Source organism: Notolabrus celidotus, chromosome 6, assembly GCF_009762535.1.
Source record: "Notolabrus celidotus isolate fNotCel1 chromosome 6, fNotCel1.pri, whole genome shotgun sequence".
In the NCBI taxonomy this organism is placed as follows: Eukaryota; Metazoa; Chordata; class Actinopteri; order Labriformes; family Labridae; genus Notolabrus; species Notolabrus celidotus.
In genome coordinates this window covers 1,599,774-1,623,594 of record NC_048277.1, presented here as the reverse complement: position 1 = coordinate 1,623,594, position 23,821 = coordinate 1,599,774, and the positions used below count along the sequence as shown (strand labels likewise).

Genomic DNA, 23,821 nt, shown 5'->3' with positions numbered 1-23,821 from the left:
AACCCTCCTGTTATCCTTGGGGTCAATTTGACCCCATTCAATGTTTAACGTCTCTATAAATATAACATTATTTTTGCTTAATATTTCATGACTTTTCCTAATTCAAAGGGGACAACTGGGTAAACAGAAAATTCTATATGACGATATGTTCCAATTTCCTCCTAACATTTTATACGCATCCGTGTTCCTTGGGGTCAATTTGACCCCTGGCTGTTTTAGCTGTTTAAAACATTAGAAATATCTACTTTTCACACATTTGTTTTGGTTGTTTTTGGATGATACTGAGGTCCCTATAACATAAAATTGTATTATCCTCCCTCTGCTTTAGGGCCCTAACCTGACATCACCATACCTGTCGTACTGTGAGAACTTGTGATAGGTCAAACAACATGGGACAGGGGGGGGATTTCTTCCCCATGAAAACATTGGTACTTTCTGTACTGTGGGTTGAGAAATATAGTCCTGTGAAGACATTGATATTTCACACAACATAGCGGTGGAGCTGACATATAGAAGGATGCACATCTCAGTAAACTTTGAGGATAACAGGAGGGTGAAAAACATTACCTGGATAACTAATGATTATTAATTTAGCAGCAGTGGTCACTTCTGTTGTAAAATAAATGTTCTCAATAGAGATTAAACGTGTATAAATGCTCATTCACTGTTATAAATCCAAGTCACACTCACCTGGACGACAACCACTTGGATAGAGACGTGGTCTGGCAATCTGATTGGTGCTCTGAAGTGCTGTGACAGCGCCACCAGCAGGTGCAAGATGGCAACAATACTCTTAGCATGGACAGCTAACATGGAGATAAAAACAGAGAGAGAAATACAGACATGAGCTGAGCGGAACAACACCACATCAACCTTTAAAAACCCTTAGATCCACTTTTCTTAAACTCAATGTCACTATTGATGTCACTGCAGGCACAGCTGTTGAGTTCTCATGAAGCCTTTCATCTATTTACTCATCTGCTTCTTTTATACCTTTTGTAAATTAACACATCAGTATCTAATTTAGAATACTTGCACATTAATAGCTGAATGCTACATTTCAATTACTTTTTATTCATACCTGAAAGTTTTATCTGCAAGGTCACATACCTTCAATAAACACAAATACACCATCCGAAAAGTTAGCTCTGAGCAAAACACAGACATGAAACACGGCAGAACTCTAAAGTCTGTGTTCCAAGCATACATTCAACAATAAAGATCCTGTTAGGTCGCATATGCTGAGCCACATGTCTTCATCCAGACAAATGGGACTTAGCTTTGGACACACAAAACAATCTGAATCAATTAAGTGTCTGAAGAAGCCTCTGATTGTGAGCCATGGCGATGGCACATCACAGAGAGCAAGCTAAAGGCCTTCATAAAACCTATTAGATCCTCGCTGCATAAGAGCACCCTAATAGGTCATTCAAAGACTTTAGAAAGGAGCGATGACAATGAGGACAAACAAAAGGGAATTGATTGAAAGAAATCAAAATAAAAAGGACTGAAAAATCAATTACATTCCATGTCATTCACTGTGCTCCTTCCCATTTACAGAGCTTTCAAGGACGAGCTTTAACCAGAGCTGCGTTTAAGAATGTTTTAGTATTGTGTTTGAAATGAATTCAGCTGCTACAACCCTTTAATAAATCTGGGCTAACATCAAAAAATAAATGATGTCCCTTATCCTAAAACTTTTCTCTCCGTCTCTTTCCATTAGTCTATTTTTCTACTGTGCTCACACTGTCCTCCTCTCCTCAGCCTCATGCCACTCATCATCATGAGGTTATCACACCCTCTCCTTCTCTTCTTGTGTTTAAACATATATACACTAGAGATCAAAATTAGAGAACGATTTATAAACTATATTTTTAAACTTTAATTTTTAACAAAATAACTAAGGCATTTCAACAAAAAAAAACGTTATTTTGCAGAAAACACAATGATCAAAATTAGAGAACAACAATGACTGTAGCATGGAAAAAGATGACAAACAGTCAACAATTAGTAGGATGTGTACAGGCCTTGCTTCGAATGACTTCAGAACATCTACGGCCACAGGACATCACTAGTCTCTCAAACTGCTCTGGTGTGATTTTGGTCCACTCTTCTTCCAGTCTCTTCCACAGTTCGGTGACTGTAGTGGGTTTCTTCGCCATAACTTTGTCGCCAAGGACTTTCTAGAGGTTCTCTATTGGGTTTAGATCAGGACTCTGGGCAGGCCATTTCATTATTTCAATGTTTTCAGTTTCAAGGAACTGCTTTACCAGTTTTGCTGTGTGACGGGGAGCATTGTCCTGCATGAACACCGCCGGCTGGTTGGTTGATGAACGCAGGGAAGGAACCATATGTTGTTGAAGAAGGTTCTGGTAAACATTTGCATTCACTCTGCCATGTAGCTGTATAAGAGGCCCAACTCCTGCTGCAGAAAACATGCCCCAAACCATGACACTTCCTCCTCCACCTTTCTGACTTCTTTGCACACTTTGGGTTCAGTCTTTCCCCAGTTTGTCGCCGAACATAATGTTTCCCATCAGACCCAGATAAATTCAACTTGCTTTCATCACTAAAGTGAACTTTGGAGCAGTTTTCCTCTGTCCACACAACATGCTCCTCAGCAAAGGTTAGTCTAGCATTTGAATCTCTCTGCTAATGACAGGTTTGGTCACTGCAGATTGGGCTTTCAGTCCAAATGCTCTTAAACATCGAGACACTGTATGACGAGACAGATCCTCACCCTGTTCAGCGCTGAACTGGCGAGCAATTCCAGCTGCAGTGTTGAAACGATTGCCCATTGAGATCCTCTGCATTATCCTGTCCTCTCTTGCATTTGTCTTTTTGTGGACAACCAGCCTTCTTGGGGGACTTGAATGAGTTTGTGACGTTGTAAAGATGCAATATTCTTGAAATCACAGATTTGGAATGACCAACTTGTCTTGCTATGGCTGATAGGGTCATCCCTTTGGCCTTCATCTGGACAACCTGCTGCCGGAGGGTTTCGGGGACTTTAGAACGGCTCACCATCTTGTAGAGTCAGTGAAACTGGAAGTTAGGCTGCCAGTTAAATAGGGGTTGTCATATAATCAAGGAAATTAGCACCAAGTGTCAGATTAACACCAATAACTGGGAGGTATCTGAAAGTGTTCTCTAATTTTGATCAGTGTTCTTTTTCTAATATCTCACTTAAGATTTTTATACTGTGCTTCAGAATATATTTAACTCTTGAAATATGTTTAAAATATTAGCTTTTTACTCCTGCTTGGATCATTTCAAATATGACTATGCAGAGACCTTGATATTTAGGAAATTGTAGATTGTTCTCTAATTTTGATCTCCAGTGTATATGTTAAAGCTAATGACATACGTAAAAGGCTGTGTGCTGGGAGCCAGAAAATTGTTATCCTTACTCCTCATGTCACATGAAAGAGTTTCATCAAAGGACCTGTGGAGAGCTCTATTGACATGCATGGCTTTGTGCCTTCTTATCTGAAAGCTTACAGCTCAATCAGGAGCTTATCAGTACAATGCTAGGACAGGTATGTTAATACAAAAATCTATTTAGTGGTTGGATAGAAAATCTTGGCATGGAAAGCATGAGTACAATGAATGTAATGCTCAGAGGTTCCATATATTTTTGATTAATCAATACAAAGATGTATCTTTGGCCAGATGCATATTCTCACAGCTGATATTCAGACGTCTCTCTGCACCATGGCACGTAAAACCGAACCTGCACCAGCTTTTACATAGCAGGGCCCGGGTACCTCAACACCTAACATCATATCGTTATGTTATTAATCTGTGATGTCAAATATTTGGCCTGATGATAAACCTTTATATCAGCAGGGCTTTGTGTCAATAGGCTGGTTTAAGTGGCGTATGCAACAGAGGGTGTGATAGTCAATAGCTGCTATCAGCCCAGCACGTCACATGGTCTCGTCACTTTGAAGCAGCTGAGGTGATCACAGCGAGGCATTCAATCAGCAGATGAAAAGGTTGTGGGGTGAACAGACTGAAAACAGGAGGCCAGCCACAGTACTTATTATTTTCTGATTGCTGATTTAAACTAATCTATTAGTTGGAGATATTAAATGCTTACTTTTATTTTCATCACCGTTCTGTGATTACTCCAGATCAGAGGTTCCCAAACTTTTCAGCCTGCGACACCCAAAATATAGGTGCCAAAGACTTGTGACCCCCACTGTCCCTCAAAGTGATATAATGTGTCTTCATTTAGCTGGTCTGCAGAAAATGACCCTACCTATATGAGCATGTGTCTGTGTTTCCTGTGCTGTTATGAATGAACCTGCTGCTACTGATGCTTTTGATAATTAACTGTTCATTAACTCCAAACTTAGGAGTCATCTGGAAACAAAGAAAGGCAGAAAACTCATTACATTTTATATTTTCAAGGTTTTATTTCAAGGTTAGCATCTATTTTTATTTACTATAATGGATAAAATGTACTATTTCTAGATAACTTAAAAAAAAAGTAAAAAATCTGGAAGTCATCTCACGACCCTGGTTTGTTTCTCACGACCCCCCAGGGGGCCCACTCTTTGGGAACCCCTGCTCTGGATTTAGTTCAATGTTGTTTACTAAAATGTTGCATCGATATTAGGTACTCACCCAGATGTGCCAATGTATAGATTAGGAATCCATAATATTACTTTATCTTATTCTATTTTATCTTATCTTATTTTATTTCATTTTTTTCTATTTTATTTTATTTTATTTTATTTCATTTCGTTTCATTTCATGTTATTTTTTTGGTTATTTTATTTTATTGTATTCTATTCTATTCTATATTTACCTATTTGATTCTATTCTATTCTATTTCATATTACCTTTATCATTACTCTTATTATTATTATTATTATCATATTTTTAACTATGTTAGTACATTGTTGTATTCGCCTGTCTGGTGTTGTAAGCTGCTGGAACAAAATAAATTTAAGAATATCTTATCTGATTAGATTTTTGCTTATATCTGATAATCTGATATTCTTAAACCCAATTTGGCTGATACCGATATCAATACAAATACATAAACAGCTTTGTTTTCATTGTAATAAAATTATCTACAGTGTCAGAATTGACCTGACACTCTTACTGTCACTGTTTGTTTTAGAGATAGACATAAAATAAAACAAACATTTGATTCTACAATAAAACTATCCCTTTTAAATATAGACGTGCAGCACCGTGTGGCGGTGGTGCTCATGGGAAATGCAGGTAAAATCTCCAGCACTTGATCGTGTCATTGACCCAAGTGAGACGACAAAATTAGCCACTAAATTACAGCAACTGATAAATATTTGGTTTCAGAAGTGCTAAAAACTGCAGTTCCTGGAGTTTCCACTAGAGGCTGGCTGCAGAAACACCAGAAACCACATACACACCCATTCAAAGAAGATGACCTTTAAAGCAGAAATAAACATGTTTACAACCTGGTTCAAAAAACAAGAATTTGATGCACCTCATTCTGATATACCAAACACATCTGCTCAACTGCAGCAGGTACAGGTCTGAGTACTGCAGTGGAATCTTTGGAGATATATACGTACAATCAACGTTCCATCGAATGCTCCTGGTGGAGAGTTTGAGCGAGTCATTGATGCGCTCCAGCACCGTCTGCAGCTTCTGCTTCTGGGCGATCTCTGACTGAGTCACCTCGGCCACATTCAGCTTCTCCCCTTCAAGCTTTTCTGGAGTGAAAGACAACAAAGACGAACACATGACCAAACCCTGCAGTTCAACATGCGTTACACATCACCACAGCTAAGGGCTGTTTGTTGAGAGAATAAATACCAAACACTAAATGTCACATTCAGTTTATGTCAGTGGTATTTATTGTACATGTATGCTCATTCTCCTCACCAAATAGTTTCTGCAGGACCTGTCCATCATACAGATCTTCAGCTAGATCTTTCACAATGATCCTCTCGCCCACCAGAACGTCATTTATCCAGTCGATCAGCACCTATGAGGGAAGAGAAAGGGACTTATTATCTGAAACATGCGCACCATCATTCCAAGGTGATTCATTGTCAGACATAAATACTAAAACATTGCACTCTGTAAGCTGGAATCAAACCTGCCAGCTTTAAGGCCTACGGTCTCTGTACATGGGGTGCAGCACGATTCAACTACTGAGCTTAACCAGTGCAGTGTTGATTGGTATAGACGAGAAAACTCTACAGCTGCTCTGTCGTCAAATCAAATCAGGCTTTATTATCATTTTGTTCATAGCACTGTAAAAACTAAAACAGCATTACCAGGAGATCTTAGTGAAATATGGTAATAGAGATATAGTAATAAAAATAAAGCAATAAAAATACAGTAATAGGGGCACTGGTGGCCTAGCGGTCTAAGCGCCCCACATATAGAGGCTACAGTCCTCTTCGCAGATGGCGCCGGTTCTAATCACGACCGGTCGACCATTTGCTGCATGTCTTCCCCCACTCTCTACTCCCCACTCTCTACTCCCCGCATTTCCTGTCTCTCTTCAGCTGTCCTGTCATTAAAGGCTAAAATGCCAAAAAAACTAACTTTTTTTCTTTTTTTTTTAAATACAGTAATAAAAATATATAAACCCATAATATTCTCCTAAAGAATCGGCCTGCTTGACTCCATCAAACCTCATCCTTGAAGTAGTGATTCCATCACATTTGTGCATCCTTCATTTGTTCTTTTCCTTTTTTAAGTAAAATTATTGAAAAAGCTGTTTTTCAACAATTGAACAATTATCTATTGATAAATGACTGTTTTGATGTCTTCCAATCAGGATTCCGATCACATCACAGCACAGAGACCGCTCTAGTCAAGGTCCTCAATGATATTCATTTAAACACAGACAATGGCAAAATTTCAGTTTTGGTATCACTTGATCTCAGTGCTGCTTTTGACACAGTTGACCACAAGATACTACTGGACAGACTTGAAAACTGGGTGGGACTCTCTGGTGCAGTACTAAATTGGCTTAAGTCCTATTTAAATGACCGGGACTATTTTGTGTCTATAGGTAAATACACATCTGAGCGGATGAAAATCATATGTGGAGTACCTCAGGGACCCATTCTGGGGCCTCTGCTATTCAACATCTACATGCTCCCCTTAGGTCAGATAATAAGAAACAACAAAATAAAATACCATAGCTATGCAGATGACACACACATTTACATCACCATATCACCAGGGGATTATAGTCCCATACAAACACTGAGTAAATGCATAGAACAAATCAATGACTGGACGAGCCAGAACTTTCTTCAGTTAAACAAAGAAAAAACTGAAATGATTGTTTTTGGAGGAAGAAAGGTTAAAGGTTACTGCTCAGCTCCAATCTGCAACAATGAAATGTTCAAACCAAGCCAGAAACCTTGGTGTAATCATAGACTCAGACCTTAATTTCAGCAGCCACATCAAGACAATTACAAAGTCAGCCTACTATCACTTTAAGAATATATCAAGGATTAAAGGACTTATGTCTCAGCAGGATGCAGAAAAACTCCTCCATGCATTTATCTTTAGCAGACTAGACTACTGTAACGGGGTCTTTACAGGACTTTGCCTTGCCTTACTTTCTTTACTTATCTTCCTTCTTAAGAGTGATTAAAAAATGCTGCATATTGCACATATAAAGAAGAGCATACATTCAGGATAAAGAATGATTTGACGATTTTAGCCTTACCTTCATGAGTTCCTGCAGTTTGCGATCGTTCTTGGAGTTGGGGTCAACCATGGTGCGCACTTCATTCTCCTCTGATGAAAAAAGCAGAAAGACACACAAAAAACAGGAACACTTTTATTCTCATGTGAGGAAAAACAGCAACTCAGTGTGCACAAAAACACAGCATTCATCAGCATCTTAACGCATCTTGAACTGTGCCTTCAAAGAAACAACGACACAGAGTGGCATTATAAGACCACTCAGTGCCACAGAGGAGAAACAGACTCTCAGCTCAATCTGTGCATTGAAGCATCACACTCCACACAGTAAGGATTGTGAAATACACAATTAAAGAGGGTGAACCGGGTTATGTTGTAGTAGCACACATATAATCACTGTAATGCACGTGTGCTTGTTGCCGTTTGTTATCTCTTTTGCATTGGAGTTACTTGACACAGCTTAACATTAATGTGAAGCATGTGTAAAGGTTTAGAAAATCACAGAATTTTATTGAAAACATCCAGGTGACAAAAAAACATCATGCACATGTTTATGTATTTTTGAGAACAGTGGGTGAGATTGTAGTAAGTTGAGTTGAAACAGAGATCTTTGGTTTCATATCAGTGCAGAGGATTTGATTTTATAAGCTTTATATCAGTAAGGATGGCTGATCCTTCCAATATTATTTTTTTGTATTTATTTATATTTTTCCCACTTCATGTAAAGCTTGGATCAGCTCTTAGTTAAGCTTCTAAAAGCTTAGACTACCGGGGGAACTGGCGCACTGACACACTGGGATCCTATCTCCCCCCCTTCCCCCAAACCCCCTCATCACTTACTTTAACTCTCCCTATCCCATTAAAGTTACTAACCATAGACCTTTCTGGAGTCCCTGAGCTCCCTTGTCTCGTAGGTTCCTCTGAGCTGCCGTAGACGTCCTCCTGCTGTGGACGTTCCAGACTCCAGCTGATACGGACGTGCTGGACTCCAGCGGCAACAGCTACTACTACTCGTCTCATCACTATCACCGCTCCCTCTCTCTCTTATTCTCCTCTATCCCTCTTTCCAGACCCAACTCGGTCGAGGCAGATGTGTGTCTAACATGAGTCTGGTTCTGCTCGAGGTTTCTGCCTGTTAAAGGAAGTTTGTCCTCTCCACTGTAACTAGCTAAATACTGTGAGGTGCAATGCTCATGGTGGATTAAGGTGGGGTCAGACTGAGTCTTATCCTGTCTTGAAGTTGGGTGTCTGTTCATAATTTGATATAGAGTGGTCTAGACCTGCTCTATTTGTAAAAGAGTCTTGAGATTACATTTGTTGTTATTTGGCGCTATACAAATAAAGATTGATTGATTGACTAATATTTGAGTACTTAGAAAAATTATATATAATAATCAGAATAATTATTATTATTATTATGATTATAATTGTCATTATTATCACCATCATTATTATTATTATTATTATTATTATTATTATTATTATTGTTATTATTATAATTATATATATATTTTTTTAAATGATGTGTTCAAAACTTACTGCCTGAGGATTGCGATTAAATTAGACCACCTGTTAATGAGATGACACTGCTGGGTAGATTTGGTGTGTAAAATATACTTGATTATTTGAATAAGCATGTCAGAAACCTATTTAAACCTATAAAATTGAAAATGACAACAGAAAAACTACCCTCATTTCTTAATGCATCATCTCTGTTGACTTCACAGGTAAGAGTAACAGTTTCTATAATAACTACTGTATTTTAGTACAGTATATGATTCAAACTTTGAATGAAAAAAATACATCAAATATTTTTCCTTTATACATAAAATTTCAACCATGTCCTTTGAGCAACCTCCTTCAAGAATACCCGAGTTTGTGTTGACAGGAAGTATTTACCTAGCATGGTGTCTTCAGGGTCCAGCTCATAGTGTGACGGGCTGAGAGGAAGGTTAATGGCATTGATCCCTTCTTCCTGAAGCTCGGACACTGTGAGGAAGAGGAACAAACAATACATCATGTCGTGTTTGATCAGATGAACAATGTAGATGTCAGGATGTCACGAGACGGTCTTCTAACATTTCTTTACTTTGATTTCAGGTTCTTCTCTGTTCAATACAAAAGATATAAAGAGATAAACTAAATAAGCTGGGAACTGAAGTTTGCAGAAAATAAAACTACACTGTAGAAAAAACTACTTAATCCAGATTTGTGTTTGGTCTGTTGCAAGATTGGTGCTCTATCAAGTATTTGCTGCAGCCAGACACTTACAGCACTTAGCACTGAGTTCAAGTAAAATGATACCAAGCCTTCTCTGTATAGGATGGCAATTTAAAATGAGTTTCATACAGAAAAAAAAAAAAAAAAGAGAAGACAAAACAAAGACGTAACAGCATGTCAGCATTAGCATGGATGAGTTTGCTCATAATTTGTAGAAGACTACCTTCTGTAAATAAAGAATTCATTTTGAACTCATCCATGAGTAAAGGATTTGATACCTAATGCAGAAAAAAACTGTAAAGAAAATGTACAAAGAGAAGGAGCTACAACATCAACAAGAATAAAAGAAAGAAGACAAAAAAAGGAAAGTGAAAGCACGGAGCAAATTTAATATTATATATATATTTTTCCCCTTTAGTTTTTTCGCTGTTTGTGTTCTTCACTGTCTGTTTCTAACTCAAATCCAATGCTCAAGTAATAATAATAATAATAAGAAGAAGAAGAAGAAGAAGAAGAAGAAGAAATTGTATCTAAAGGCGCCTTTCTCGGCACTCAAGGACACCGCACAGATATAAATATATACATACACGAATCTACATTAAAGGAAACAAAATCAGAGTCAGAAATGAAAACAATATAAACTAACAAGGGGTAAGAAAAAAATAGAAACAATAACAAAATGACAGTGCAATTGGAGTCAGACGGAGTAAGCGGTTTTGAACAGATATGTTTTGAGTTGTGATTTGAAATGGGGGAAAGAATCGGTGTTTCTGAGTTGAGGTGGTCATGAGTTCCAGAGACGGGGAGCAGAGCGGCTGAATGCTCGGCTCCCCATAGTGGTGAGACGGGCGGAGGGGACAGACAGGTGTATGGAGGGAGCGGGAGGGAGTGGGAACATGGAGGAGGTCGGACAGATATGGGGGGGCGAGGTTGTGGATGCTCTTGAATGTCAACAGAAGGACTTTGAATTGAATACGGAACTGAACAGGGAGCCAGTGGAGCTGTTGGAGGACAGGAGTGATGTGGTGGATGGAGGGGGTTTGGGTAATGATACGGGCAGCTGAATTCTGGACCAGTTGGAGTTTATGGAGGGATTTGTGAGGGAGGCCGAAGAGGAGAGAGTTGCAGTAGTCCAGACGGGAAGTGACAAGGCTGTGGACAAGGATGGCGGCAGTGTGGGGGGTGAGGGAGGGGCGGAGACGATTGATGTTATGAAGATGGAAGTAGGCAGTCCGGGTGATGTTATTGATGTGTGATTGAAAGGATAATGTGCTGTCAAGGATGACACCCAGACTCTTAACCTGGGGGGAGGGTGAGACAGAGGAGTTATCAATGGTGAGGGAGAAGCTGTTGGATTTGGATAGAGTGGATTTGGTGCCAATGAGGAGAACCTTGGTTTTATTATGGCTGATTTATACTTCTGCGTCGAATCGACGGCGTAGCCTACGCCGTAGGTCCGCGTAGCTCCCGTACCTACGCAGAGGCCTACGCACGTAGCTGACGTGCACCTCCTCCAAAATGTAACTACGCGTAGAGCTGACGCGGACCGCAAGCTCTGTGATTGGTCCGCTCGACGGCTTTGTCTTTCCCGCATTCACAGCACTTCTGGGATCCCGGACATCGGCCACACATGGCCACACATCGGCCGTGTATTTCATCTCCTCCTCTCTAGTCTTCATGTATTCATGTCTGTATGATAAACAGCAACATGTATCAGCTGTAGATTAACAGAACACGCTCTGAATCGATGAGGAAAAGTAAAAAGAGATTGTAGCGGGACCGGAAGCAGGCGACCGGCTATCAGAGAGACCACACTGCCCTCAGGCGTTTCGGAGGAGAATTGCTGCACGACACGGACACATCGACGCACAAGTATGTGGGGCTCATGTCCGCGTCAGCCCCTGCTGCGTAGGGGAGATGCAGAAGTATAAACCAGCCTTTACTGTTTCATTTAAGGAAATTTAGGGTGAACCAGGTTTTTATTTCAGAGATGCAATCAGTGAGGGAGGTGGGCGGGAGAGTGGACGAGGGGTTAGTGGTGAGGTAGAGCTGGGTGTCATCTGCGTAACAGTGGAAGTGAATGTTGAATCCGAGGGGAAGGAGGTAGATGATGAAGAGGAGGGGCCCCAGGACAGAGCCCTGGGGCACCCCTGTAGTGACGGAGGAAGGAGTGGATTTAAAGGACTTGAGCTGAGTGAACTGTGTGCGGCCAGAGAGGTAAGATGTGAACCAGTCTAACGGAGTGTGGGTGATACCAATGGAGGATAGCCTAGTGAGGAGGGTGGTGTGACAGATGGTATCGAAGGCTGCACTTAGGTCGAGGAGGATGAGGATGGTGAGGAGTCCAGAATCAGCTGCCACAAGGAGGTCGTTGGTGATTCTAAGGAGTGCTGTTTCAGTGCTATGGAGTGGGCACACATATCTACATTTGCAACTCATTTCTTTTCATGTTATATCAATGTTAATTATCTTTTCCCATCGTGACTCGAAAACATCACTTAAATTACTTATCTGATGTGTTATTCTATCCATGTTGTGAATTTCATTAACGGTTGCTTTCCATTTCGTTACCTCTGGTGGGGTCGGGTTCAGCCTGTGTGTAGTCACCTGTTTCATTGCTGTTATTCTTAAAATCCTATACAGGTCTTTGTCTGATGCAAGAGACAGTGCCTTTCTTTGTGTATGTATGAGTACTTTCCCTCTGCTTTATATATTGAAAACTATTAAATAAAAAGTATGAAAAAAAGAAAGAAAATGACTTTCATCATAAATGGATCACTGATATCTGGATAAATCTAGAAATATGTGTTAATTACATTAATATACATTTATACTTTCTTGTCATGATCCTTTAATCATTACTTTGAATATACATTTATAACCATTATCTTGACTGTTACTTTTATTATTATTAACATTATTACTCGCATTGTTTTCTTATTTTTATTACTCTAAATGTAATTATTATCATTGTTATATTTATGATTTATTCAGCTATTTACCTGCTTATTTATTAGAGGTACATCAGCAAAATTATTGTATTTATTATTATCTTTTTAATTAATTTTATTTTTATATCTGTATGTGTGTATGTATCTATGTATGTATATACAGTATATATATATGTATTACTTCAATTTATATATATAGTATTATTAGAGCTATTATTATTATAATATTCTTTTTTTTTAATTATAATTATTATTTATATACAGACTATTCTTAAAACATAAAAAGATGTCTGAATATTGGACCTGTATTGTAAAGTTTGCATTTTGCCAATACAAATAAATCTTGAGGACATTTTTTTTTTCAGAAATCATGGGCTATAAAAAAACATAATAATAACCGTATTATGCCTTCAAACTGCAGCACATATTCTAAGGATAAACATTGTAAAATAACATCAAATAAACAGACAAAAGGATAAGCTATTCACATTATTCTGGAATCAAACAAACATCCCAGAAATGAGTTGTTGTTTTTTTTATTGCATATTACAACAACTCATACATAAATTGACTTAAAGTGAACCACCCCTGGTTTGTTTTGATGCACTGTGACAGTATTTTGTTTGCAGATAGTTCTTGGTCTCAGGCGAGTCCAAACATCCAATCAATCAAACAGAGGGACCGGATCAGCTGTGACAAAGACAGAACTGCTCCCAAAATAAACATACATTTCTCAACAGCAGGTCGGACACAGCTCCTCAAATGAAACATGATTTCACAAACAAGCATCAGTGAGGCCTGACCTGACGTCAGCAGACACAGACTGCTGCTGCTTCCTGCTTCTCAGCAGGCTTTACAGGAGCCCAGCATGCCTTTCTTCTCAGTGTGTCAGATACCTGAGAAGACTTGATCACTGCTTATCAGTGCGTGTGGGTCTGACTGTGTGTGTGTGTGTGTGTGTGTGTGTGTGTGTGCTGAAAGCATGGAGTGAACATCCTGTGCATTTCACTGGGACAGCATCCTCTTAATCAACACCATCCACAAGTGTTTAGAAGAACTGTATGTCTGCACACACACACACACACACACACACACACACACACACACACACACACACACACACACACACACTGTATCACATGGATGGATAAGATAATTCTTTTGTTGGCTTCACACAGGAAGCATGTTGTCTGGGGCATGTGATGGCTCCAGCTCTTGCTGTCATTCACACAGGCTGTGTGATGCTGACTGATGCTGCGTGAGCTGCTACTGTCTTGCTGTCATTCACACAGGCCGTGTGATGCTGTGTGATGCTGCCTGATGCTGCGTGAGCTGCTACTGTCTTGCCCACAACTTTTACCCAAAGCAAGGCCACAAACAACCTATTATAAAGTCTTGGTTTTATAAAGTCATCAGGATCAATCGTCTTCAGAAGGGTGAGGAGGCGTGTGATCTACGGTAAATTATCTGAGTACATGTCAACGACACATGAATCACTCTTTACTCAACAGGCTACTAACCATACATATACAGCAGTGGATTCTAGGCATTACAATACACATTTTTCAGTTTCAGTTCAGACCATCCTGAGATCAATTGTTTCTGTTGTTATTAAGCCCCTCTCCTGCGACACACCTTTAGAATAAAAGCATTGTGTGAATGGGAAGAGCTGATCAGGCTTTTGTTTTGAAAAGCATCAGGAAGTGCTGCCATACTATATTTTTCATGCTTATGAAATATAGCAAATAAGAAGCCTATAAAAGTCCTGAACTTCTTATTTTTCTGTCTCTTTTGGCTAAGATCCGTGCACGGCCTGGGGAAAAATAGGCAAAGTTTAGTTTCTTAGTTTATTTGACAGGGACCATGCTCAAAACCCTGCTCAGCCAGAGTTAAGGCTAGGGGTGCAATGGATCAAAAAACTCACGGTTCGGATCGGATCACGGTTTTGAGTCATGGATCGGATCATTTTTCGGATCAGCAAAAAAAAAAAAAAAAAAAGACAAATATAATATTGTCCTCCATTTATTTTGGAAAACACTTGTAAATGTTTGCCCATTAAATGAAAACAACAGTCAACTCAAAATTTACTGTGGGCCCAGACCTGCCTAATTCACTGCATTATATGGCATGGCAAGTGAAGGAGCAGAGGAACTTCAAAAGTTTCACTCTATTTTTCTTTCATTTGCTGATTTTCACCGTCCACTTTTCTTTGAGCTTCAAACTTTGAACACACCGTTTTCGTGGATTTTATGGTCCTACAGCTGGCAAAGTGCCAGTATGTGAACTGCTCCATAAACGAAAGTGTAAGTTAAAAACTGCACTCACAGCAGTGGACTCTAAGTGACTCAGTAACAGCCTGTCTGCGTATCGTTGGCATGGAGACAAGTCCCTGTAAACACGCGGTGACCCGACCAAAACACAGAGTGAAGGAATAACAGTTCAGGGGCCACAAAGAGGCGGCCGGATGTGGTCCGCGGGCCGCGTATTGACGGCCTCTGGTCTAATGGGTGCGCAACGGAATTTCATAACGTAGCTAAAGCACATTCAGCATTCACTGTATTTCACAGGGAAACCAAAATGCTCCCATACATATGACAGAACAGATGCAGGAGGGTTTTCATGTTCCTCTGCTCCTTCACTTACCATGACTACCACTGCGCTTCACGAGTGAGTGTGGATTCTACATGCGGTCATCACGTGAACACGCGCAACTTTTTTCATCAACCGATCCGCGGACCACGTCCGTGCCGATCCGTGGAGAGGCATTCGTACGGATCACGCATCAACGATGATCCGTTGCACCACTAGTTAAGGCTGATATGTACTTCTGCATCGAATCGACGGCGTAGCCTATGCCGGAAGTCCGCATAGCTCCAGTACCTATGCAGAGGCCTACGCATGAAGCTGACATACACCTCCTCCAAAATGTAACTACCTGTAGAATCGACTCAGACCGCAAGCCCTGTGATTGGTCTAGGCGGCATTGTATTTCCCCCAATTACAGCACTTCCGGGGTACCCGGACATCATCCGTGTATTTCATCTCCTCCTCTCTATTCTTCATGTAATCATGTCTGTATGATAAACAGCAACATGTATCAGCTGTAGATTAACAGAACACGCTCTGAATCTCTGTGGAAAAGGAAACAGAGATCGTAGCGGGGTCGAAAGCAGGCGACCGGCTATCAGAGAAACCACTCTGCCCTCAAGTGTTTCGGAGGAGAATTGCTGCATGACACGGACACAACAACGCACAAGTATGTGGGGCTCACGTCCACGTCAGGCCCTGCTGCGTAGGGGAGACGCAGAAGTATAAATCAGCCTTCAGCTAAAGTAGCTAGTTTACATCTGTGGTCCCTAACCTTCTATTCTCTAGACTTGAGACAGACAGAATGAGCTGCTCACGCCAGAAATGATCTGCTCTGATCTGTTAACACGCCAAAATAACACACAGATGTGTGTGATGTTATTGTGGACGGCGGAAGGAATAAAAACACTGCGGTTAATCTACCAATCAGACACGTACAGCATTGCAGGCCCTGCCCCCCGAAAGTCCCGGGACCTTTAAAAAGTACTACCCCCCTAGCAGGGGCTTTTCAGGGGGGAGATTATCTACCCCTGAACTAAATCTAGACCCTGGGTCCACCGGTCAAAATACATGTAGTTCTGGGGTAAAGATCCTGCAGTCGAAAAACGCCTTTAGACACAACATATGACCGGCATTCAGGTCAACAATAACGATTAGCAATTCTGGTGCCAACTACTGAGTGTAACAATGTGAGTTAGTCGATTAAAATCATCCAGCCCTTGTTGTCACCACAATGAATGGCTTATATCCCATTGCAGCACTGACTCAGGCAGCTGTGGATCTACTGTGAGGGAGCTCATCCAACACGTGCTCCCTGCTTGTCTGAGAGAGAAGCACCTCTCAGCATTTTTGTTTTCTGAACCCATACGCAGGGCTGGGAAACACAGACCAAAAATCATATGTCATTAGGCCTGGTATCAGCTCTTTTTTAAGTCTATTAATTCTGCACGCACCAATGACCAGATGAAGTCTGAGACTGAAACACTGCATCCTCTGCCCCTTGTTGAGACGCTGCACCTTGAGCTGTACCACAGCCACTTGCCACTAGCTGGTGCTGTAACTTTGGTTAATGTTAGCTGCCATGAAGCTGTATGATCTACTACACAGACGTAAACAAGCACAGAGGACACATGGCCTCTCGTCCTGCAGCGTGGTTCAACAGTGTTCTGATCTACAAAGTAGAGATACAGTAGTACCTGTGTCTGGTTTAACCGGCCATAACACTCCACTGGATGAATACATTAACAGCACAGTCATGTAGACATTAATCTGCAAGAACTGATGCACTGCTAACGTTAGCTACACTCTGCAATCCAATCCAACGTCTTTTACCCAGACTGTGTTTTTCTGTTCAGCTGTGTTTATAAACTGTGCTTAACTTTGACTGCTGTCTGAACAGTTTTCCACCTTTTGACAACCACAAAGATGAGGATGACAAAAGACAGACTTGCCTGCTATCTGCAGACAAAAGTTTAATGGGTGATGGTTGTTACACAAATCTATCCACAGATCATCTAGGGAAGCTAGCATGGCATAATGCATATGTTTACAACCTACTCTGGTCATGTGGAAGCAAAAGCATACTTCTGTAGAAGAAATGTTGAAGCTGAAAGCTCCAGTAGAAACATTGTGACACCAAGGAAAGTGATTTAATATCCAACAGAAGATGAATTGAAGCCACTCCTTCCACACTTAGGAACTTAAAGGTGACATATCAGGCTTTTTTCATCAAAATATATTGGTCTAAGAGGTCCCCAAAACATGTCTTTAAAGTTTATGCTCAAAAAAACACTTTGAAATCAGATTTTGGCATGCCTGAAAAACCCTCTTCTTCAGCCCTGTTCAGAACGTGGTCGGTTTTCTCTCTGACCACGCCCCCTCGGGAAGTGGATGTGCCTCGGCTCTCCAGCACGTTGATCTAATGTTTACATGTTGGCTGAATATACACGGCTGCTCAGAGATCACGTTACTTCAACCCTCTGAATCTGAACCAGAATCTGATCCTGACGGAGAGGCGCCTGCAGCAGGACCTTTCTGAACCATTGGTCACAGATTTAGTGTTTCTTGTTGTTTTATTTGTCAGTATGTCGACGTGTGTCTTGGTACACAGCAACGAACATGTAGCTATGTGGCTATGCTAACTAGCGCTAGCACTTATCCATGGTAAATAAAAATCATCCACTAGATCTTCAAATCTGCAGACGTGGGGAGTAAAACCGACCTCTACCAGAAAGGCAGCAGGACCTTTCTGAAGGATTGGTCACAGATTTAGTGTTTCTTGTTGTTTTATTTGTCAGTATGTAGACGTGTGTCTTGGTACACAGCTACAGCTACGACATGTAGCTATGTAGCTATGCTAACTAACGCTAGCACTTTTCGATGATAAATAAAAATCATCCACTAGATCTTCAAATTTGCAGACGTGGGGAGTCAAAGCGACCTTTGTGTTTATTAAGACAGCCTACAACTGGCATGCCTCCCTCCTAAGCTCCTTGTTAGCACACATGTGTGCAGGGAATGAAAAACGGAGGAGGGATTCAGTATTATTTTATACAGTCTATGGGCTGAACAAGCTCTGAGCTCTGACTCCGTGACAGACCGGATATTGTTGTGACGTAACAAAAACACTGAAGTCTGAAACGGCTCGTTTCACACACATTTACAGAAAGGTGGAGAAATCAGAACAGGGGCAGAATGGATTTTTTTCATTCTCGGGGGGTTTGTAGACATGCCAGGGAAACATATTTCAGGTAGAGAACCATTAAAAAGTCAATTTTCATGATATGTCACCTTTAAACCTTACTACTGGCTGAGATCAGAGACTGCACACATTATTTTGTTACTTAATTCTTGTGCAACTAGCGAGCCTCTGCAACACGTATGCAAGAAGGCTATTGGCAGTACGCCGTGCAGATGAGACATCCATACATTTGTAGGTCTTCTATTTCTTTTTAAAGGTATGAAGGAGGATTTATTTTCATGCACTGATGACAGGAGAGAGAAATGTTGAGTTAGTAATCTCTGTTTTCAGTATTGTTCAGGCGTCTCTAGTGTTCTTCTGGTGAACACTAGCATGATCTGATATGAATGTTATTATCACGTTCCCTCCAGGTTAGATTACTGTAATCCCCTTTAATCAGGCTGCCCTAATAAGTCTCTAAAGACTCTTCAGCTAGTTCAAAACGCTGCAGCTCGAGTACTGACTAGAACAAGGAAGAGAGAGCACATCTCTCCAGTGTTAGCTTCTCTACACTGGCTCCCAATAAAATCTAGACTAGAATTTAAAATCCTTCTTCTGACCTTCAAAGCTCTTAATGATCAGACACCTTCATATCTTAAAGAGCTCATAGTGCCCTATTACCCCTCTAGAACACTACGCTCCCAACATGCAGGCCTGCTGGTCCTACCTAAAGTCTCTAAAAGTAGTATGGGAGGTAGAACCTTCAGTTATCAGGCCCCTCTCCTTTGGAATTATCTACCAGTCAGGGTCCGGGAGGCAGACACCCTCTCTACTTTTAAGAGTAGGCTTCAAACTTTCCTTTTTGATAAAGCTTATAGTTAGAGCTGGATCAGGCTTGGACTAGCTCTTAGTTATGCTGCTATAGGCGAACCCAACCCCAACCCCCCCCCTCATCACTTACTTTAACTCTCCCTGTCCCATTAAAGTTACTAACCATAGACCTTTCTGGAGTCCCTGAGCTCCCTTGTCTCGTAGGTTCCTCTGAGCTGCCGTAGACGTCCTCCTGCTGTGGACATTCCAGACTCCAGCTGATACGGACGTGCTGGACTCCAGCGGCAACAGCTACTACTACTCGTCTCATCACTATCACCGCTCCCTCTCTCTCTTATTCTCCTCTATCCCTCTTTCCAGACCCAACTGGGTCCAGGCAGATGTCTGTCTAACATGAGCCTGGTCCTGCTCGAGGTTTCTGCCTGTTAAAGGAAGTTTGTCCTCTCTGCTGTAACTAGCTAAATACTGCAAGGTGTAATGCTCATGGTGGATTAAGGTGGGGTCAGACTGAGTCTTATCCTGTCTTGGTGTTGGGTCTCTGTTCATAATTTGACATAGAGTGGTCTAGACCTGCTCTGTTTGTAAAAGAGTCTTGAGATAACGTTTGTTGTGATTTGGCGCTATACAAATACAGATTGATCGATCACTTGTGCTTTGTAAGGATGAACAGATATATAGAAGAAAGGGATGAATAAAGGATGTACTGTGGGTGTGTTCTTTTTAACATGATGTTTAACGACCATGGTTGCAGTCCCTTTACTAACCAGCTGTTCTTTCTAACTGCTGAGTCTAACATGTCTGCTGTGATTCTTTTTGCACAGTTGTACCAGTTACAGTGTTTGCTCAACTTTGTTTACACACTGTTCACATGGTTAGTGCAGACTCTATTCAAAGTCAATATGGGAAGCATGAACAGAGACCACAGACGTCCTCGGTGTCCTCCCTGCACATCACTCCTCCCCCTCTGGAGCAGTGTCATAAAATGAGAATGCAAACTACCCACTCGCTTAAATAACAAGAGCTAAGAATGAAAGCCATGGCGATGGATGCAGCCGTGAGGTTCATGCTTTCTGTGCGACGCCTTCACATTAAGAAAGAAAACATGCTGATGCTGTGTCCTACCTGGAGGGCAGAGCGCTCCGCAGCCCATGTCTGTCTGTCTCCGTCCCCCAGTTTCCAGCATCCTGTCCTGGCTAACAGGACCCGCTCTCTCCCCTCATCTGGCTAAGTACAACTTACACTAATATAGATTCTATTACCTCTGTTTTTAAAAAAATGAAAATAATATGCTGCCTCTCTCGTTTGATGTGCTGATTGTCTTTTTACACACAGATACATTGGTGTCCATGTGGATGCAAAGCACCAAACCTCATGAGCATGTCATAGCTGAAACGTCCCTGCAGCCCTCATTTCATCCTGAACGCCCTTTATATCTCATTCTGATCCTATCCTGTCTAATCTGGTCTCCCCTCAGCACATGCAGCAACTGCTGTAAACGTCACAAGGACTTCAATTTAATCAATGATCAAGACAAGAGGGACCAACCTACGTCTTCCATTAAATCATCCAACACAGCAGCACTGTGTGTGTGTGTGTGTGTGTGTGTGTGTGTGTGTGTGTGTGTGTGTGTGTGGAGAACACGCAACAGCACAATATAAGGTGATTGCATGCATGTCCTGTAGACAAAGGCATAAAATGGGGCACAGCTGTGCTGCAGCATCTTGAATGACACAAAGTAATCATCCAATTGAAAGCAACCTTTCTCATTTGATGATAAAACCTGGCTTTAAACAATGAATGTCACGCTCTCTGAAGTCGTGTGTGTGTGTTCAAAGGTTCCCCTCATGGCTATAACCTGAACACAGGGTCTAAAATGGAGACTGAAGGGAGGACCTTTATTTATAGAAGCTCTCTGGTGGTTCAAATCCCTTACAGCAGGTTTATGGAGGATATATGGTAAACTGATGAGTCCACAAGCAGAACCATCAGATGTGACGCTTACATTGGGATCTTATTCTCAGCTCCTGGTTCAGCTGTTGAAGGGAAGGTTATGGAAACGAGGTCCTGATCTAAAACCAGTATGAAGGATCTGGACTTCATTATTCAAGAGAGGCTGAAGACTTCTTACAACACAGTTTCAGATTTGGGAAACCTTTATTCTATTTGTGAAAATGCAACAAGGATGATTTTACACCTGTTTCACTTCTAGACCACATTGGACCAGATGATGATCCAGAACTGCAACACCAAATGGCTTCCTAGATCTGGACTCAAGTATTCAAGAGAGGCTACAGACTTCTTAAAACACAGTTTGTGAAACCACATGTGAAGTGCAAAAGCGGGTTATTTCACTGCCCCCCCACATCTGGACCTTATAGGACCATATCCGGGTTTTTTATTCTAGATAGTCTAGACTTCTCAGAACACTGTTTCTATTTGTGGAAATTCAATAAGGATGATTTTACTCCTGTTTAACTTCTAGACCACATTGGACCAGATGATGATCCAGAACTACAACACCTATCGGCCTCTCAGATCTGTACTCAAGTATTTAAGAGAGGCTACAGGCTCCTTAAAACACAGTTTCAGATTTATGAAACTACAGTACATGTGAAAATGCAAAAGCGGATTATTTTACTGCTTTTTTTTCACCTCTTGACCTAATTGAAACAATCCTGATTTAGAACCACAATATCTAAGCTTCTCATATCTGGGAATGATTATTCTAGAGAGTCTACAGACTTCTCAGAACACAGTTTCTATTTGTGAAACCAGATGATGATCCAGAACTACAACACCCATAGGCTTCCAAGATCTGGACACAAGTATTCAAGAGAGGCTACAGACTCTTTAAAACACAGTTTCAGATTTATGAAACCTTTATTTTTATTTGGGAACTGCTTTTTTCACCTCTAGACCTTATTGGACCATATCCAGAGTTTTTATTCTTGAGAGACTTCTCAGTCTCCAGATGTGAAAATGCAAGAAAGGGCAATTTCACTGCTAAATTGCCATTTCTTGTATTTTAACGAGATGAAATGTTTCTAAAATCTGAAAACTGTGTTTTAAGCTGTGTTAAACTCTCTTAGATAATCTAGTCCAGATTTAACATCTCTAGGTTTGGTGGTTTTGGATCAGGACCTTGTGTGAAGCTGCTAATGGTCAGCGTAGTTCTCTTTTAAAGCATCCCACATCACTCCCATCCTTTTCTCCTGGCTACACACTGGCTACCAATCAAATACAGAATACAGTTTAAGATCCTCATATTAACAGACAAAGGAATCCATCATCAAGAACCTTCTTATATCTCCGACCTGCTCCACCCTTACATCCCCAGTAGACCCCTCAGATCCTCAGACCAGGGTCTGCTTGCTGTGCCTTGTGTCAGGCTTAAAACTAAGGGTGACCGTGCCTTTGAGCATGTGGCTCCATCTCTCTGGAACAGTCTTCCACCCCAAGTGCTTTGTGCTGACTGGATTGAGACTTTAAAAAGCAGCTCAAGACACATTTGTTTGTTATGGCTTTCGACTCTCCATAGTAATTTGATATCATTCTGTCTGCTTTCTTAATTATCTTATTGCTCATTGTATTGTCTTGTTGACATTGATTCTCTGTAAAGCACTTTGTGACTATGTCTGTGAAAGGTGCTATACTAAATAAAGTTTACTTACTTACTAACTTTTAAATGTTCCTCGTGTGTCTCACACAAGCACAGGCCAGAGAGCTTTCTGTTTTTATGCCCCTAAACTCTGAACTCTCTGCCTCTGGGCATCAGAACAGTGAGCTCTCTGAGTGTTTTTAAAAGTAAACTGAAGACTTAACTTTTTAATCTAGCTTTTAATGTAGAGTCATTTATTTTTAGCTCTGGACTGCATTATTATAATCATTGTTTTAACATTTATTTATCTTGTTTAATTATTTATCTATTATTTTCCTATATTCACCTTGTTAACTCTACCTTATTTTTAACTTTTCTTTCCACTCTGACTTATTTGATTAATTTTACTGTGTTGATTCTATTTTATCTTTAAATATTTGATTTATAATCATTCCTTTTATAATTTGATCTGCTGTTTTCTGTCTCTGTTATTCTGTGGAGCACTTTGGGCTGCATGTTTATACAGTATGTATGAAAGGTGCTATATAAATAAAGTTGAGTTAGTTCACAGGAGCTCCAGGTTCAGGTTCAGTAGTGTGTGTAAGTTCAAACGTAGCCTAGTTTGAACGTAAGTTCTCATTTAGGATGAGTTTACACTCTACGAACGTTTTGGGCGTTGCACCAGCTGAGATAGTTCCAACATCAGCCTAAGTTACGACTTAATTCTTACACTTAGCTCTGAGCAAGTGTAAAGTCATCTGTAGAGTATGTGAGCAAGAT

The 23,821-nt window shown here is 40.8% G+C and overlaps 1 protein-coding gene across 1 annotated transcript in view; it reads right to left on the bottom strand.

Annotated features, from left to right (window-relative positions):
- Positions 1-23,821, bottom strand: part of parvaa (parvin, alpha a) — a 43,015-nt gene that overhangs the window by 16,384 nt on the left and 2,810 nt on the right. The window contains exons 2-6 of the mRNA XM_034685347.1: positions 9,574-9,663; positions 7,697-7,767; positions 5,884-5,986; positions 5,571-5,711; positions 691-806 (exon numbers count right to left, since the gene is read on the bottom strand). Of these exons, the coding sequence (XP_034541238.1) occupies positions 691-806; positions 5,571-5,711; positions 5,884-5,986; positions 7,697-7,767; positions 9,574-9,663 (521 nt within the window). The remainder of the gene's footprint in view (positions 1-690; positions 807-5,570; positions 5,712-5,883; positions 5,987-7,696; positions 7,768-9,573; positions 9,664-23,821) is intronic.